Below are 20524 nucleotides of genomic sequence, written 5' to 3'. Positions count from 1 at the left end.
CATCTCTTCCTACGTACAAAAGCAGTTTCCAGTCAGTGCCTGTTTCCATTGGAGATTAGTGACATAGGCTATGTCCTAAAAGCTTTCTTCTCAGGAACATGCTACACAAATGCTAACCATTTCTGCTGTGTCTCTTGTGCACACCACCAGCTGTTTCATAATTAAATGACCTTATACACCAAGTATGCAAATGTCTTTAATCTTTCCATGTTTCTTAAAAACAAGGGTTCTGTGCCCAGGCTTTTCATCCCTTCCTTGACCTCCGTGGGATGCTTTGCTAATAATTAAGCAAACAAACAAACAAACAAATAAATATGCTAGTGAAGTTTGAAAGTTGTTCTTCATCATTCTTAGCTCCAGTGAAAAATAAAGTTGCTGAACGTTCAGAACTGCAATTACAAAGTTAACTTTCCTTGAGATTATCACTAGGAGTGCAGGAGGTAGCATTTAGGCAAGCGTTTTATTCGTGTCTCATACATTAATACTTGCAAGCATTATTTATATAATGGCATTGGCGATATAATAAATGGTGGGTTTATCTTTTGCCACAGCTTTCCAATGAAAGCCTTCAAAAATAATGTTTTTATTAAAATACAAGTGCAAGAGAGTTCATTTTTTAAAAGAGTCCCTATATTAGATTATTTTAGGGAAAAATGATCTCAGTCTTCTTCACCCTTAAGCTATTTGTAATACAAAAATGAAAAAGCTGTAACCACATACAAATAAGCTGAATTCCTCTTGCTTTTTTTATTCCCTCTGTATCTCAGTCCACACATAACTGTCATGCAGTCCCAGTTCATGCAGCCTACTGATGAATTTTAGAGAGGAAACAGTTATGTTTATCTAAAATACTTCAGTAGTTGCCAAGTATACTGATGTATACTTGGGTTTCTGTGAGAATATGTATCATATTTCAGAGAGATTATATCCTTCAAAATGAGTTTACACCAATGTTAAAGGAAAGAGCATATCTAGAAAATCGTCTGGGGTATCCATAATATATTGGAAGTGTTAGTTGCTCTTAAACAGAACTAAGGAAACATTCTATAGTCATCACTGCTACTATTTGACACTTACTCTAAAAAAAAAGTCCTCTTTCTTCAAATCAGAAACCCAGATCATTGCCATCCACTTCCACTGGCCTGCAGATAGGTTTTGCCACCACTAAAAAAACCCCAACTGAACACTGTAAGGATTGATTAATTGATAAATTGGGTTCTTATGACCTGTGAAGGATAAAATTTGCATAGCCATTTAACATGTGAAGCACTGTACTGAAAATGGGATACTGCAATTTTAGTTCTCTTATTGCTTATTTTGACATTAATTGAAACTAGCTGCAGGAATAAGTGTCCATGGATTTGTAAGAAAATTGAATTTTAAAAAGGCAGGATATACTGTGAAGAGTAAAGAAGATTAATAGGTATGTGGCACCAAAGGAAAATTATGCAAGATCAAGGATCTTCTGTTAACATTCTATAAAGCATTGGATAGTCCAAGAGACAACATTATTTTCTGCTACACTTCTTATGCACAGATAAAGTTGGTAGATGCAGAAAAATGGACACTCCACAGCAAAGAGTTTAAAAAAATCTTTAGATAAGGAGCCACCAACTGATGTCAGTCTTTAGTCATGCTTCCAGTTTGTGCTTTTTCATTTAAAATTTAAAGTAGTTCTGTGATAAACTAGAGTTCATCTGACATCACTATGCAGATTAGAACTATAAAAAAAGATTTTAAAAGGAATCCATTTTAAAATCTAAAGAAGAAAGTTAAAACAGGCTGTTTGATGTAGAACAGATAAGAAATGCAAAAATGTGTTACTTCAATAGCACTTTGTTGTGTGTCAAAAAGACTACATAGCAATGTAAACTAAATCACAAGCTACAGTTATTTTAATTTTTTTTTTCCTGAAGAGTAAGTTTCCCTTCACTCCTTATACATTGCACAATGCTGACAGATGTTGGAAGGCAGACCACCATTCCTTTTTCCTTATCCCAGCTCCTTCCCCACTGTCCTGCTGTGTCTTTATAGTTCTGATTTTCAGGTAGACTTTTCATCATCTGATTCTGTGTTCTGTCTCTAAATAGATGTCACCCTCTCTGATTATAAGGACATGAATAGGATTAGCCAAGTATATCTTCTCAGGTCTTGTAGTAGATGGAAATGCGAATCATTTTGCCATGAAATTCTCTATGAAAGCAGTGGTTGTACCTCATATTCCAAGAAAAGCGTGCCAATGTTCACAGAAAGATGTAATATTTTTCAGAGATGTTTTGATGATTAATGCTAGTCATTCTTCATTTGACTTTCAATTGTTTTCTCTCTCCACTTTTTCCCCCTTCTTAGGAATTTTGAGGGCCAGAGGAATATTCTTTTCATTGATATGAGGCAATTAGTTGCTAGAGATTCTACTGCAGACATTATTTTGTTAAAGACTGACAGGGCCCAACTATGCAATTGTTACCTATCACTATGTGATAGCTGCCTTCCATGTTCTTATTGAAGGCATGAAGAGCTCTTAAAAGATGAAATAAAATGACTGCTAGTGAGCAATACTTGGAGCACTACTAGTGAGCACTACCAGTGAGCACTACCTGGAACTGAAAAATTAATTATAATGGCTCATGACATCTTTGCTAACTGTCTTTTACTGGAAAATTTGATCTTCAGTTGGGCTTCTTTCTCATATTGTGTTGCTCTGATGTGTCCTCAGGACCAGGAATAGCTGCTGTGATATGAATTGTCAGGCTGTCTAAGGAACTGCCTAGACTGTTTGCTGCATTCTTACATGCTTGCAGGCATTACCAAAGTTGGCATAATAGAATTGGGTGCAACAGTTAATAGTTATCCAAAGCAGGGTGAGAGGGGGTGATAATTATAGAAATATTTTCCCAGACTTTCCTGAACAACTTTCCTCTTTTGTATCCTAAGTCTTCAAATAGTTGTGCAAACGTAAGTTCAGTTGCACACATAATTTTAGGGACGTCTTCAGGCTGAAGTGACTCTCTGGCCAAGTACACTTTTCTATAGCTTACTCTAACCAGACAGCTTAAGTCTTGTTAACTTAAGTCTTGTTAACTAACTCAACAGTAAGGTTGCAGCAGCAACATCTGCATTACACACTACACTATGGGGCCAAGAGCCACATAAGCAGGTATTGTGGTTGGCAAGACATGCCTCGTTTTATGCTATTCCTTTTCCGCGGTTCTTGTGTTGGCCCAGCACATGTGGATAGCACTACCACTTTGCCCAGAGAAGTCTAACTCTTGCTTTTTCCCATTTTGAACCCCAGGAGAAAATAAGAATCAATATATCTCTTGGCTAGAAAGAATTCTTTTGTCGGAAGTAAAAAAAATCTACAGCTCTTACTTCCTGAAATATTCGGGCTTTTTGGAGTTGACATGTACATGTACAAATCCTTTTCCCATTAGTTTCGGACACAATCCAACAAAAGCAACAAAAACAACAAAGCGAAACTATTTGCTTCCCCTTAATCTCAAGTAATGTTGCATAAAATTACCTCAAATGGAAAGTAACTAGCCTGATTACTGCAAATAAGAAGGAAGTTAAATTATGCTTTGCTGTGTTTAAGGCACTATAGTTACATCATTTTTCTCAGCATGCTGAAGTGACTTTGAAAGGTACTGTACCCTATGAGAAATTCCATGGAACAGAAACTATGTTCTATGAATATTTCACTTGGTTCCATGAAATGCTACTCTATTTATAGATTGCCTTAAAGAATGTCTTTGTTCTTCTTAACTACCTCCAGAATTTTTTTACATCCAATTTTATATATTGATTCCAAAAAGGAATCTATTATTTTGTAAGGACTTCCCACAATTATTGGTGCAATTTCACAATCTTAATTTTGTTTTCTAGTGGTTTGGCACAGGACTTACTGCTATGATAGTACTAACTTATGCTATAATAATGTGTCATTATCAGCTAAAAGCCTACATTAACATTATCATTAAAATCATCACTTGCTTAATGTCAGTACAGTTGAATTCTTGACTACAGGATTTGATGGTACGAGTTATGATCTAAAAGTTTTAGACTGGAGGTAATTCCCCAGTAGCGGCACAGCACCATCAAGCGTGGAAGGCTGATTCTTTACATGGGACATTGAAGTTAGGTCAGCCGCAGATTTCTATTAGAGGACTGTAGAATTCAGTAGCTTTTTTTTGCATTTCAAAAGGGGTAATCTGAATGTCCAAGAAACTTTCTCTTTAAAAACAAAATTTTGAAATATTCATGCAGGCAAGTGCTATTAAGTAATATTTCAGTTGAATTTGCCTTGCATCACAGTCTTGACGCTGGATTGGATAGGATTAAGCTATGCAATGGGGCAACGGTACTCACAGTGCACATCATGAAGTGTCCCCACCTCACCGAATAGCCCCTTTCTTGCCATCTGTGCAGAGCGTGTCCAGGCTCATGGCCTTTGCAGTAGAGATTTTCTGCACTTGGCCAGTAGGTCCATCACACTGTAGCATGCCTGGATCAAAGACACGGTTTGTGCATGGTGCAAGTCCAGATGAACTACATTCACCAACGCTCTGGCACCTGGCTGCCAGGAGTCCCCTTTCCCACTATGAGCCAGCACCTGAGATCCACAGGTTAAGAGCATGGACCGTAGGTCCCGTATGAAGCTGTAATGCCAACTATGTTGCACAAGAGACCTAGAGGAAATGAATCACTACATTGGATACAGAGAAATCAGTAGCAAAAACAACTGACAATGAAAATTAAGTACTTAGAGGTTTTGTCAAGTCATTCTTTGGCTTAATATTTTTTCCTTGTTTTTCTCTTTAACATGGATTAAATTAGTATCACATACATTTTTACTGAATGTCCTGCAGAAACAAATGTAGCAAAATTCAATATGAGTCAATATAGAAAGGGAGGAATATGAAAGAATGATGAAGTTCAATTTTTTCTAAAAATAATCTTCATTGTCTACGCAGTCTCCCATTGAGTTGTGCTACCTGCGTTCCTACACTTCCTGACTGTTTTTAAAACAAAAGAAAGGGTTTAGAGTTGTTTCCTCTGCAGTTACTCAGTGACAAATATTACACATCAAACTGAAGCAATTACATTTTTCTAACAACATGTTGTTGTGGTTTAACCCCAGCTGGCAACTAAGCACCACACAGTTGCTCGCCCACTTCCCCCTGGTGGGATGGAGGAGAGAATCAAAAGCGTAAAAGTGAGAAAATTCGTGGGTTGAGATAAAGACAGTTTAACAAATAAAGCCAAAGCCGTGCATGCAAGCAAATCAAAATAAGGAATTCATTCACCAATTCCCATCAGCAGCCAGGTGTTCAGCCATCTCCAGGAAAGCAGGGCTCCATCACACGTAATGGTTACTTGGGAAGACAAAATGCCTTAACTCCAAATGTCCCTCGCTTCCTTCTTCTTCCCCCAGTTTTATGTTCCAAGCATGGTGTGATATGGAATATCCCTCTGGTCAGTTGGGGTCAGCTGTCACGGCTGGGTCTCCACCCAACTTCTTGTGCACCTGCTGGTGGGGCGGTGTGAGGAGCAGAAAAGACCCTATGTAAGCACTGCTCAGCAAACTCAGCAATAACTAAAACATCCCTGTATTATCAACACTGTTTCCAGCACAAATCCAAAACATAGCCCCATACTAGCTACTATGAAGAAAATCAACTCTACCCCAGCCAAAACCAGCATGCACATGTAGGGTTTCTTTGAAAATTTCATTTAAGTGTAAACAAATTAGCATGTACTCTGCAGCTTTCACTGCAGCGCTCGGAGCATATTACTACCATTACCAGCTAACACTGTAATTTTGTCACATTACATGAATAGGCAATGAAGACTAACTTTGTACAATTCATCATAATTACTCTTAAATACTACTTGTTAAGTTATGATGTAGATAACAGGGAAAGTAATTTTAACAACATTTCAGGAATCTGCTATTTTATTTAAAGAAATTTTAAGTAAAACTGCAACTGCCTTTTTTTCTGTTTATTTCCTTATTTATTATGAATAGAGCAGTCAGAGGCTACTCTAGGTTTACGTTTTCTTCTTTTTGCCCTTTATCATTTAAGTGTTGCTTTGAAACATCCGAAACTATGCAATCATGACTCACACATTTGTTGGTGACAATGATGTTGATGAACCATGCTTTGGGAATAGTACTTGCATAAAAAAATGCAGCAGAAATTGGATGATCTGCTTTAACTAACTTGGCCGCAAACTCATGTTATGACAACAAATTGGTATCTGCTTTCTTGTGACAAAACATGATCTATAATCTCCCATTTTTTACAGAAATAAAAAAATGCCTACTAGATAAAGAAGGTAGAGAGTATTAACTTTTTCCTTCCCTGAGGTCCTTTATCTGATAATACTGAGTAGTTTAGGGAATGATAGTATATGTGTTTAACTCCTGCATTCATCCATTGAGACATTAATTTCTAAAAATGTTATTTAAGGAGCACCCGAGATAATCTGCCAACTAGAGCATCTTTGCCACTGGAAGACATGTATGTCTTCAAAGTGCTTTTCCTCGAGGTTTGTCCTGCTATGTTCTTGGGTTTGTCAGCCAAGAAAAATTTGCTTGAATTGTCAGCAAGAAGTTTTCTGAAAAATGCATTATGTGGTCATGGCTATGTTTTTAGTTTTCTCTCTCTTGCCTACCGCTTTGTTTTAAGTTGGGAAAGATGCTCCTAAGAGCACAGGCAGAGGCTCAAAATTAGGGATGTAGAAAGATGAACCCCACCATCCAGGAGATGATGGCAGAGGGCTCTGAGCACATGCTATCCCCAGTACAGCCCTCCTGGGCACTGCTGTGCCGCCCTGCAGGCTGAGCACAGGACCCAGCCCAATGCCTTGGTGACTTCCCCATCTCCCTGCTTCTCCAGTAATCTTGAAAGAAAACCATGAGTGTTGGCAGGGAGTTGGGGAGTAGTTGTTAATTTTATACAAATAAAATTGCTTGTCATCTTAACATTTTGGATTTCACCAGGTTTTACCAGGGCAGCCTACAAGCCTGAGAGCCAGGATATATAGCTGGCTTTGCATTTCCAGCTCCTCGAACACAAAGGTCCTGGTATTGGTCAAGTCCCCAAACCTTGCAGGTCCTCTTCATCTGGGCAAAGCAGAACCTTGTGTAACAGTCTGGTGAAGACAGCCCCGCTTCTTCATATGACTCTGGGCAGGCAACTATCACAGAACCACTTAACGAACTGCAACTCCTAATTCCCTGCTTCATTCTTCATCCTTATCTAATAGCCTTTGCTTGTTGAGAGTCTCCCCCCACTCCTGACAAGTGCCAGCTTTGTTTACTGAGGAACCTGGTGATTCTGGACACAGCCTGTAGGGAATCTGGAGCTCTCTCCAAGCCCCAAAGTCCAGTATCAGACCTTAGGGACGTGTCACAAGTCACAAGTAGATCTGTATTTCTTCAATAATGCCTGTGCGGCCTTTAAGGAACAGCTGAAAGTCTTCCTTCAGAAGTAAAAAGAAAGCAAGGAAATGGGGGAAGATGAAATGGAACAAAATGAATTCTCCTTTAGGTTTCCAAGGGCAGAGAAAGCTGCGCTATATTTGAAATTGAGTCTAGAGAGAAAGAGATTAGCTGTAAATTTCACAGTTGTTCTGAGCTGTTGTAATCTGCTGTTTGACCTGTGCCTCCTCCTTCTGCCTTATTAGGTTTAAGTAGTATTCTGAAAGACAGGGGGTGGGGAGGGAAGGTGGCTTAATGTCCTAAGCCCTACGTTTGAAATACCGAGACCATCTATATTTGCACACTTGTTAATCCTGTTAAAGCCTGTTGAGCTATTCTCCTGGTGTCAGGTTGGGTTTAGAGATTTTCCAGGAGCAAACCTGAAAACAAGACACTGCTTATTGTGTACAGACTCTTTGCAGAGTCCTCAGCGCGCCAAGTTAAGACGATGGGTTCACTCATCATAGGGTTTTGCGGGGACAGAAATCTGCCCTTTCCACACGCGTAGCCACGGTGTGCTGTGGAAGATGGCTGGCTCACTGTCCCAGTAGCACTGCATCCACACAGATAGGAAATCACCTTCCAGTAAAGTCCAGGCAGCCAAAACGCCGAGTCCAGATCATTCTGGCTGAACCTCGAGTTACCATGCCATTTAAGATCAGCTGCATACTCACAGCTGACAAGTCAATTATTTTTAATCCGTATTCAAACAGTTTGAAGCTGTAAATTTTTTAAGGAGCTGTGAAGATTAGCAGGGCTATTCTGGGAACCGTCGGGTAAATGCCCTCCTACGGCTCCAGGACTGGGGTACTTATGGACAGCTGTTGCGTAACGCTGACATCCCTTCCTGCCCAGCATTGCCCTCACAGGACACACCGAACAAAAGCGAGCAGCCTCCAGCAACTGCACGCAGGCTGAAATTCTGAAGCCAAAACATTCCATAAAAATATAAAACTAAATTACTTTCTCCTTGGGAGATCCAGTAGTTAATGAACAACTGAAATGCAGCCTAGGCCTGGGACAGGGGTGGACAGGGGCAGTCAGGGCTAGTGGTACCCTCGGGGCTGTGAGGATCAGTTTCATATCATCAGGAAATTCTCCTTCTTTCATCTTTGTTTTGTGAATCCAACTGTTCCAAGCAGTTTAAAAAACTCACTCATCAGTGAAAGCACAACAAGTTACAAAAACACAGCATCAAAGAGCACAAACACATGCACAACCATAATGAGTCTTTAAGCTTCTAGTTCATCTGGTCAAGCCATTAAAGAGACTAAAAAAAATTATATATTTTTATTAAGTCTACTATGGTAAGCAGAAAGTCCAGAAGACTTTGGGGCGTGTAGAAGAAGTTTTGAAACCTTTTTTTTTTTTTTTTGGTATCTCTCCGGCCCACTCCTCAGAATTGCAGGAGGAGATTTCTGACCCCCCATTTCACACCACATCCCGGGGGGGTAGGTACCCTGTGCCTTCACCCCAGCTGGCTCTGCAGGGAAGGGAGCAGGACCTCACTGTCCCTCCAGATTCCATGGTATCCCAGTGTAATTGTGCTGCAGCTGACGAAGGCATGGCCAGCGCCATACAGACATGGCAAATAAGCCTTCACAGACAAAAAAACGCAGCCATCACCCAAATCTATCCCGTATCCTAAGCTGCTAAAGATGCAGGTTTCACCAGCATTAACTCAATTTAATAGAACTACTAGAAATTTGCCCTTTGGAATAACACAGTAAAACACCAAAAGTAAATTATTTATATTTTCCACCACTGGTAATCAGTTCTGCTTATTATGTTGTTGGTGGTTTTTTTTTAAATTTTATTTTATTATTGTTTATTTTATTATTTTTATGGTAGCCCTTTTTGCTTGTGAATTACTGACTTCCTAATGAGCAACAGATACTTTATTACGTGCACTGCACAGAGTGAAGTTTTATACAGCCTGGAGACACGTAAGGACTTACCTAGGTACTTGTATTGTGAATGGTTATAGAGCAGCAGATGAGTAAATCAGCACGGCAGTATTCTTTTAACAACAACATAACACATTTATTGTATTATTTTTTGTACTCACAGAACCACAGGACGATCTTCATAGGTTACTGTAATAGGTTACTATGATTTTTTTCAGTATTTAATGGACTGTTCTGAGGCTCTTGGATGCTACTCTAAAAAGTGCAGTATTTCTCCTTATCTGAGAAAGCTGTGTATATGTGTAACAAGATCACCATAGCCTTCTGCATCACATAAATGTTTTCTTTTTTACCTACAATATACGTCTGTTGGTGTAGAAAGGAAAAACAGTACATTTCTCATCAATGCTTTTGGGCAGTGCTTCTGGTTCCACATCCTGTAGATAAACATGTCTGCCTTCTCAGTATTTCTACTCCTGGTGCACTGGCTGCTGAAGTTAACGTGTCGCCAATGGTCTTTGCATGTCTACTGAATGTGGCTGGGGCTTTCCTGGCAACTACAATTTCTCTCAGGTGTTTTTCAGAGGTGGGAGATTTTTGCCATGGGCCTTCACTCCATCCCTGCTTGGGGCAGGCTAAATGATGCACCACATCAGAATTACATTCCCTGAACACATTAAGATGATTATGATGTTTTCCAAACTTCTGATATTTTGTAAGAGCAACAACAGTGACACCAAGACATAGGAAGAAAGTGAACAACATACTATTTTCCAAAATCCCAAGTGAAATGTAAGGGAGAAAGAAGAAAACTAATCTCCTCATGGACATCTAGCAATCCTAAAATTAATCTGTAGTTTCAATAAGTAGTACGAAATGCAATAAAAAAGCAGTAATGTGAAATGCATCCAACCACATTCTCAATAGATCTATCAAATCAGATGATGGAAACATAATCAGCAAAACAAACTTTGCCCTCCAGTAAAATACTTGATGAGATGGTTCTTGGAATAATACTTGCAAAATTGAAATTCAAGCTGGTGTGCCAAAAAGAAGTACAAAGTTTGTGGTACATGATGTGTCATTTTTTGGTAAAGCATCTGCTTTTAATACTGGGCGTAATCTTGTTTGAAAAGTACATGCAGTTACTGCCAACTTTCATTTAATCCCAGACAGTGGTTGAATGGCGTCTTTGCCTTTGCTGACTTTGCTGTGATTGCAATTACAGTAAATCCAGCAACTGCAGCAGAACCTGCACAAAGAGTCTGTGAAGCTTTTGTGCCTCAGTCTGCATGAGTTGTGCACACACCACTTCTGGCATGTACATTGAATCCAGTGTGTTTGAAACACTGGATTTACCTCTTAGGTGCCACTCTGCTGAACAGCATTGCACAGAAGTCAAAGCAAGCACTTAAAGTATGGCAATGACTCCCACTGCACCTTTACAGGACTTCTTTTCGTTTAGTCTCATAGTGTCTCGAGGGCAGATTAATTCCTGCTGGTTGTAAAATCTCAACTGGCAAGATTTGTATTTATGTATGACAATAAAAGTAAGTAACATACTAAACCCTCCCAGATGCTCATCCAACCTTCTCAATCACAGGCCATCTGAAACTGATGACAGTCTTTCCAAGGTTTTCCAAGTGATTGGATTCTGACCAACATAAAGATCAGAAGATTAAATTTAACAGCTGTTAATTCTTTTTATATGCGCATGAGAAACAGTTGAAACAAGTACTCTCCAAATTCAGCAACTGTTTCTTCCATCCTCACCACATTTTTACAGAAACAGAACTGTCACAGTGGCTTAGACCACCTGACCATGGAGGCCTGTCATGGAGGTTTCCATAGCTAGCTTTAGAGAAGGGAGCAGAAAATACGGAATTAAATCAATCTGAAATGCTAGTTCCCTATGAATATCCCCCAGTCCTCACTATTTTGAAACTAGTTTATAACTTGAAGGCTTTATATCCTGTGCAAAATGTGTAAGTTGAAGAGACCCGGTGTTTATATGGAAAAAACAGTATCTGGAGTTCACGCCAGGTTATTGGTTACCATGTACAACACTTACTACATGGCTTCTCAGATGAATAACACCTGAAGGAGCTCTGTTGCAATGGAAATCATCCATAGTTCTACAGTACCCATATGAATATAAGCAACTCTGCTGTAGACATCTCAGTAGTACCAAACCAGATATCCCAGACTCCTCTTTTTTTCACATGTGGAGGTCTACCACAAAACTGTTTCTCTTCTCCTCAGAAAATGTCAATAACAATTGCCCGGAACAGATTTGCCCCCCACCCCTACTGCCCCAAGCTTTCAGAGGAGAACAAAACTGTCTATATTAATGCCCCTTCCTATACTGCTTCCAGTTGAGCACATCCTTTTTAAACACCACAGGGGATTTCTGTGTTAAGGTCCTTTATAAATCAGTGTGTATTATAGCGAATTCGATGACCTGTTTCTGTGAAATTGCCAGAATCAACAGAAAACCAATGTTGTTAAATAGTTTGTGTTGTTTTGTTTTTTTTCTCTCTCTCTCTTAGGATGGATTTATAGACTTCTTGGAGTTCATAGCTGCAATAAACTTGGTTATACGAGGGAAAATTGACCAAAAACTGAAATGGTATTTTAAGCTATACGATGCTGATGGAAATGGATGTATTGACAAAAAAGAACTATTAAGCATATTCACGGTAAGGAGATTATGACCAATAGCAAGAGCATCTGACATAGTGCATTGCCGTGAAACAGTGGTTCCACCATGTGTTGTAAGTGGATTGACTGTACTTTACCTAATGTTTTACAGTTGTAAGACCAGAACTGTTCTGGCTAGCGACACTCCTGCCATTAGTTTCTTGCTTATTAAAGTAAGCATATCTAAGTAGTATTTTACTTTAAACCATAGTGCTACAGATATAATGCTTAACTGAAAGGGAAAAACTGTAGAAACTGTAGGGACATTATTGTGATAAACTATACTATAAGACAGGGTAGAACTGAAGCAGTATAATGAATAAAACAGCTGGCTACAAGTGTTTGTGCCAGTCTATTGTGGAAAACTGGCTTCTCAAACGGAACTTGCTGCAAGAAATGATATGCATTTTATCAAAATATTCCAACATTTTAATTCTTTGAAATGCTTTTAGATTTGTTTACTACAATGCCATTACCCCTATTTTAAAATTAAATGGGGGAAAATTAATTTTATCATTAAATCGTGCAGTGACATTTAGATACAAATATTGTAGAAAATTTTGCAGAAAATGGGTCTATTTCAAACCCATAAAACCAAAGCAGTGCAATTCTTTCTTCGAAATTATTTCTGTATCTTTCAACTTACTCTAGTGAAATAATATTTTGCAGTTCAGTAGCTGCTTTCATCCAAAAGATATTACAGGGTTCCTTGCAAGTACGAATGACTTAATACTGCTCCCTAAATATACAGGACTCATTGCAGATCAAGGTTTTGCTGCAGGGAGCATAAAATCTAAATAGGGATTTAATGTCATAATAAACAAGGAACATAATTTGCCTGGATTCTGTATTACTGCTGGTGCCTGGCTAGTCGCTGTTAGAGACTTTCAAGACTTGCTGCCCAAATTAAAAGGAACTGGAGCCAGATGGAGCCACAAGGTCAAACAAATAAAGTTGATGCATCACCTTCTAAAAAGCAGCTTTCTAAAGGTAGAAGGAGAGGCTGCATCTCCCAGATTTCTCCTCATTTAAGCCTAATGACGTCTTTCTTTTGCAGATATTCTCCATCATTTTTCACCCAGAGGCAATGAGGCGACTGTGCTTTGTCTTGAGCTATATCTGAAAAGAGAATTAAAATCCTTTTAATATAAAGACTTCTTTTACAACATACTTGATTTTAAAACCAGTTTAGAACATGTGTATTTTCTTCTCAAGTATGAGAACTTTAACTTAAACCTGCCTAGCTGATCTAGGCTAGATTAAAATTGGTGGGCTATAAACAAAAATAAAACTACAGGCTCACAGACATTAAGGGCCCTGCTTATACTAAGCATCAGTAAACAAGCACTTGTCCAAAAAGATATTTCATATTTGAGACATTAATTTAAATCACAGAAGTCCTACTAAAACTTCATCTGTCCCTACAGCTATGCAAACTTTGGACCAGCAGGTCATTACCAATCATCAAAATTCCTTCCAGACAACCATGCACCCTCTCAGTGCCTTTTATTATTTTATTTAAGGTGATTCTGTGGTAGTCAGTGATTTAAGTACTTCAGGAACCACTGCTTTACTCTTAGCACTACAATAAATGTAAGTGTGGCAGAGGTACAACCTTATTCTGAAGACTGCATCAGGGTCAGACATCTAAAATACCAAAAGTATCTAAAGAAGAAGAAGTTTATCTACCTGTTTTTGTAGAATTCTTGCTGTCTTTTTGAACTTATTTGTGCAAAGTAACATAAAGACAGTGATAGTCAAGAATTCCACACCAGTGTAGGTTTAACTAAATATAATGAGGTTTCATCTAAATATAAGGAATGCAGGTTTTATCTAAATATAATGAATTCTAAAAAAATATCAGGAATACTGAAGGAAACAACTCACATATACAGTGAATTATCTTAGACAACACAGTTCATCTCAAGACAATTCAAGTGTAGAAAACCAAATCCTATAGTATGCTCATTATAGAACATGTATGCATGTATGTTTATACATACATAGGTATGTATTTTCACGGTCACTTACTAATTGTGATATGACTGTGAGTCCAACTCTGTAAACATATGCTTGTTGCTTCTGGACCACTGGCTATTAACATATAGGCTCCCATTTTATTAATCCGAATGATCACCATAACGCAAAAACTACTGTCTCAGTGAACAGGATAAAACTTTGCAAAAATGTTCATGTATACCTTTACTCCAAACATTGTGTCCCTTTGCCACAGAAAAAGTTGAGGGGAGACTTCTGGTTTTCTTAGTTTCTTTGGAGGACAAGTAAATTTTGCCAACTTCCAGGACTGCTGGTCTGACTTTATTTGTGATTACTAAGTTAAACATGTCTTAATAGAAAAATTACTTAGGCTTTCTCCTCATGTGCTTTCAGCTGTGAAAAATAATACTATATTTAAATCACACAGACCACAGGGCACTCTCCAAAGACACTGAACTCTCTAGGGCCAGATAAAAATGCTGGTGTGGAATCAAAAGTGTATTGCAGAGCAGAGGTGTCACATGGTTTCAGAAGACCTTCAGAGATACGTAAATTAGTCTGTAATCGTCAGGCTGTGTGATGTTAATTAAATTTCCAATCCTCATTACTGAAGATTTACTTGAAATAGCTATTTATTTAGCGATTTTTGAAAGGGTTGGTGAACTAAGAGCTGCATCGCAATTACTGCAGTTGCCAGTGTATTGTTTTTACAACTTGATGGAAAAAAAGTCTGAAAGAACTTTCTGCATTTCTTCCTTCAGGCAATTCAGTCTATTAATGGCCACACCAACATGTCTGCTGAAGAGTTCACAAATATGATATTTCAGAAGATAGATGTGAACAACGATGGTAAGAACCTAGGTTTTCTTGGCATTGTCAGGGATTTTCCCTCATAAGGAAGTATGGGATCAAGAGGGGGGTCGAAGAACTGAAGAACTGACTTTTAGATGAACTGAAAGCATGAACTTTTTCTTCTTTACCCATATTACATCAGCTTTACAGTGAAGTGTAAATCAACCTACTCTATTAAGTTGACAGAGGGATTACGTCCAGTAAGAGTTAAAACATGGAAGTCTTGCACTGTTCATCCAAAATGCCACTGCTCTTGTTGCAGAGCAAAATGAAAGTGTGATGGAGGTATTTTTTTAGTGTATTTGTGCAGCCTTAATCTATTTAAAATGGATAAGAAAACAAATTAAGATGCATGGTTGCACACGGTTAGCATGTTCTAAAGATTGGACAGCATACTGGATGTCCCTTGAAGTCTGATTGTTAACACATGCTAAGACACATACTACTGTTTTTTCTCAAGATAGATAGATTAAGTCAATTGGACTTACATTTGGAAACTAAAACTTTAACTCACTGCTTCAGAGATGTTTCTAATAGAAAACTTGTCACATACAAATGTCTTCCCTCATATTTCTAATTATGAAGATTCTCTTACCACTGGGAATTACGTTTTACAACAATTACCGCAATCATTGGCAAATTAGGAATATTAGGAAAGCGTTGCAAACCAAAATCAGATCCCAGACGGGAATTTTGTTCATTTTTTTGTTCATTTTTCTGGTCTCATTTGGTGTATTAAGGTTACTTTTTAAAAAGCTGTTTGAGATATATAATCAAAGTATAAAAAATGATCTTGTGATGCATGGGAATAACTTGTAGAGGATTTTTTCCCCAGCTGCTTGGTTTATCTTTTGGGCGAAGGCAAATTACCAAAGGACTCCAAATACCTTATAATCATAGCCTAGAATCTAACCCAAATTCTATGATTATTTGTACTTTGGTCCCTGCTTTGACCATATGTGTACTGCAAGTAATAACTGTATCTAAGTTAGACCATCGGCTGAAAAAATAACTTCTGTCTTACATTTTAGCAATGAAATGCCAGAACATGAATTATTCAGAATTATCTTCATAATACTCCAATTTCAATCTGCTTTCCATAGTTAGTTATTTTTCAAATAGCTGCAAAGCAGCAGGACTAGCTCCACCTGAGGAATGGGACAAATTTTACCAAGTTTAGCTTAAACTATGCTACCTCCTTGTAGCTCCTTATCAAAGAAAAGGGCAAACAGACAAATAAATTGCAATGTTTTTCCTCACATTAAAATGCAAGAAATAATCCCACGGCTGTAGGGAACAATTCTTAAAACAAATCTCCTGATGGCTTTGCAATTTATTTTCATTAGCTCAAGGAAATCTGAGACCCGTCACAGTGAGTCTGGCATGCCAGCGTAATCACACCTCACTGGTAACTGCAGTGGGTTTTGTATGCTTGCATGCTGGTATTGGTACTTTGAAATATAAGCTGGGATCAGGAGGAGGGAATTCAAGACCAGTTGACCTGCATAAGCAGGAAAATGATGCAGCATGTCCATCTGATGAGTCCAGGAATCCCACGCAACTGAAGACCTCAGGCAAAGGCAATACAGAGGGAAGGATACGGGAAGTAAGAGAAGTGTCTGGGATAGGAGGAGACATCGGAGGAAGCGAGCGGATCAGGGGCAAAGCAGTAGGACGCAGACAAGTGTACAGAGATGCCTTGTTCGGTCTCTGCTCTTGGGATGACTATCACTTCCTTGAAAGAGGAGGTGTGAACATCCTCAGGGCACCACGCACCAGACCCTCTCACTGAGGCCTAAGACTTGTGTCAAATGATGTCTTTCCACTTTTAATAGCGTGTATATGAGCCTGCTCACCAGTGCAGTGAGGACACATATGACACATATGAGGAAGCAGCCTTTACTGCCTATGGGGCAGAAAGTGGGTTTCACATTTTTCAAATCCTGATCATTTTCCTTTTTCACATCAGATGAAGTTTCCAAGGTTGCCACAAACAAAAAACAAAACACAACAAAACCTCCGGGGAGTACTTAAATCCGAAAATAGCCAAAAGTCACCTAGCTAAGCATTCACCAGAAGTGCATGAGACTTGAATTGCTGCTCCCCTGCACCCCAGAGCTCTGATTCATCCAGCTATCTTCCTCTTTGCCTGGCCTCTTGTCATTTATTTCAGTGAGAAATCATTCACTGTTGTGATTTTAACAAAAACTTTAAACCGTTCTCAGAGGAAAGAACCAAGCTCTTCCTGTTAAACTAGGCTCTGTTTCCCCTTTCAGAGAAAAGCAGTATCACTGGAATAACTTCTAACCACAGAATTGTGTAGACTTCTGTGTACCATGTGAGCAGACACATGCCTACAATTGGTCTTTGCCTTTGCTGACAGGGAAGAGAGCAGGAAAAGTGGAATAATGCTAAACGATATTCCTGCTCCTCAATAAAAGAGATTTTACAGCTGGCATGCAACTTCCGAAGTATTAAATGACTTTGACATAAGCCAAAAAAATCACTCTCTAAACGACCGTTTCATTTGCTTGGAAGAATTTATCTAATCAAACCACTTAACCAATTTTTTTACTACATCTTATCGTGGCTCTAAATAATCCTAGTAGTCAACACAGGGAGTATCCCCGGTAATCCTCAGCAAATCACCCACTAATCTCCATTTAAACCAGCTGTAAGATAAATTCCAGTTAGCTCAGTAAGAATCGGTCCATGCAGCTAAATTCAGCCTTGATAAAGGCTTCATTAGTGCCCTTTTTCACACATTTCTGTCACCATAGATACTAAGCATTCATAGTTGTCTTGACTTCTATGAAAGGTGTGTTTGACCTCTTTTAACAGTTTTTTCTGGGAGTGAGTTCTAGGATCTCATGCAAACTGGGAAAACAATATAAAATATTCTGCCTGCATTTGCCTGTCAACAGAGAATGGGGAACCTTCTTGAGGGATTCAATCTGGCATGAATGGCCTTGTGTTGGGCTGAGAGTGATTGCTGGGTTCCTCTGTTCCTAAGGAGTATCTGATTTCCTTTCAGGGGAACTGACTTTAGAAGAATTTATCAATGGTGTGGAAAGTGATGAGGACCTAATGGAATTGATTACGAAAAGTTTTGACCTTTCCAACGTACTCAAAGTCATACAGACTGGAAGGAGACACAGCGTCTGAAGGATCCAGTGACAGATGTGGCATCTGTGTCACCATTTCGAGGATGATAATATTTGATATGTTTGGAGAGCTTTGATGCTGTCAAAGCCTTCCCAGTCAACGCCGAGCAGTCTCCTCCAGGAGTAACAATTTTCACTCTTGACTCCATAGCTCTCCTTTTCTTTATTCTTTCCTTTGCAAATGACTGTGGCAGCCACAACACAAACCTTTCCCACATATAATAGAAAACTATTTGATGCAATACAAATAACTTATTTGGTCTCTATGACTGTTCAGAGTAATCAGTAAGACACCGAAAATAATGCAAAATGCAACCTTGCTAGAAGACATGGAGTTAATAAATTTCTTCTTTTAAGTACGGGCTCTTTAACCTGCTATTTAAAGTATGGACATAAACTTCTAGGTAGGACTGGATTCTACCCAGATCAATTAAGAACGAAGCCTGGTTTGCATTAACTTAACATTTGCTCTAATCAGTACTCAAAATTGGAGTAAGTTCTCTGGCAAACACCTCAGCTTAATATTCCTGAGATGTGCATCCACCTTAACAAACTGTCTACCACTCCTGATTTTGTTACATCTATAAATTGAAATAATGTGATGTTTTGATGGTTTCGGCAGGGTTCAGCTATTGTGCTTTCAAATTAACCTTTCATAGAAGCACTGGAATGAAATTTTGTTATCTTTGTAGAGTAAAATTAGAAGTTCAAAGAATAGCTAAAACCAAATAATTTTGTAAGCACTCTGTTTTCCCAGAGATTTGTGTCCTTTGAATTGTATGTCCTCCTTTTCAAAACAAATCATTTTCACTGGGCGCTTTGCCACAGCTGAATGTGACAAAAGGTAAGAGGTATTGTGACTGGCTCCTGCTGATGGGACTGCTGGCTTCTGCCAAACAGAATGTTTAACAGCTGAATTCTTCCTGCCTTTCCCTGACAGGCAGTACTAATTTAGGTATCTTTGCCCTGCCCAGATACCTGGGCAAAAGCTTTTAGCAATTCTGTCTTTTTGAGACTTACACCTTCTTTCAAACTGGGTTTCAATTGTCTCTGAAGGTGGTAGCTATTAGGAGTGCAGGGAAGGCATTCACAGATGGCATGATCACATATGCCTCATTTTCTTAGGAAACCACACTAAAACCAATTCAACCTTACCTTATAAGTAACAAGATTAATTCTATGAGCTGAAATGGAACTGCACAAACTGTCTGCAAAGGGAAAAATATAGTTCTCTCTGGTTCTGTTGGGACGGATTCTCTCTCACATCTGCAACAAGTTTTATCAAATTACTACATTATATCATAAGAATAAGTTTTCCTTGGCTGACAGTACCCTGCAGGCATCACACACAATATTACTTACTGTTAGAAGCATCAGCTTTACGCAAAATAATTTGTGCACGGATCAGTGCAGGTTGAATGAAACAATTAAGACTTCGATATGAAAATGTTTTTCTTCCAAATCCACTTCAAATCCATGTCCACTTGCACATGAGGTGTGCTTCATCATCTGCAATTATTACCCCAGGTTCTGTTTTGATCAATGGAATATGCTAAGAGTATGCAACAAGCATCACTTGACATTATAAACAGTTCTGACATTATAGTTCTGACATTTGAATCTTTTATATCCTTTCCAAAAAAAAGGAGAACGATGTATGAGATTGCTGGTGGTTCGAATTTTAAGTTCTTGTATTTATTTATCATCGACACATTAATATGTCATTGTCAGTATCAGTTTCCTCACACCCAGACTTCAAAAAGTCACTTTTCTTAATCTAAGAGTTTTGCATTTAGATCCTATAAGGGTGGTGTCCTTCAGAATTGGCTTTAAAATATTTAAAATGAAATGGTCCCATTTAAGCAATTTGGGTGTATGGGAACAGCTGTGGTTTGGATTTTTGCTTTTAAACTAATGAAGTTACAGACTGAAAAATTACTACTATCTATGTACAGACTCTTTTTTTCATAAAGGGATGTTAGAGAGAGTATTTCCATTTAAACCTGTCCAATTTTTCTGTGTAACTGTAACTATATGAAGTGAATTACCAATTCATGAAGAGCGCCATGTGGTATTAAAAGAATTATCTATGTGAGGAAATTCTTAGCCGTTTTTTGTTAAACTAAATTTTAAAGGAGTAGCTGACATGCTCATTTTCCACACTTTAATCTAAAATCACCTAGCAGAAACCTGTGTAATTAAGAAGCAAGTATCTTTGCTGTTTAATGTAAAAACTCTGGCACATCATTTCAGGAAAGATTTACCTACAGTAACTTCACATGTGTTTGGGACTAGTCATAAGATTCTATCTAGTTTTTTATAAGTTGAATAACATAAATTTCCTTTAGCTACTTAAGCACCATTTGATACACAGCTGCTTGAGAAAGCCGTGTTATGGCCACAATTTTCTATTGGTT

General features: G+C 38.5%; 1 protein-coding gene across 1 annotated transcript in view; it reads left to right on the top strand.

The window, feature by feature from the left end:
• Positions 1–18108, top strand: part of GUCA1C (guanylate cyclase activator 1C) — a 35356-nt gene extending 17248 nt beyond the window's left edge. Inside the window, exons 2-4 of the mRNA XM_074572841.1 lie at positions 11943–12092; positions 14853–14940; positions 17978–18108. Coding sequence (XP_074428942.1) covers positions 11943–12092; positions 14853–14940; positions 17978–18108 — 369 coding nt within the window. The remainder of the gene's footprint in view (positions 1–11942; positions 12093–14852; positions 14941–17977) is intronic.
• Positions 18109–20524: the final 2416 nt, after the last annotated feature.

The sequence above is a fragment of the Larus michahellis genome, chromosome 1, assembly GCF_964199755.1.
Source record: "Larus michahellis chromosome 1, bLarMic1.1, whole genome shotgun sequence".
Taxonomy (NCBI): domain Eukaryota; kingdom Metazoa; phylum Chordata; class Aves; order Charadriiformes; family Laridae; genus Larus; species Larus michahellis.
This window is presented reverse-complemented; position numbering and strand designations above follow the sequence as displayed.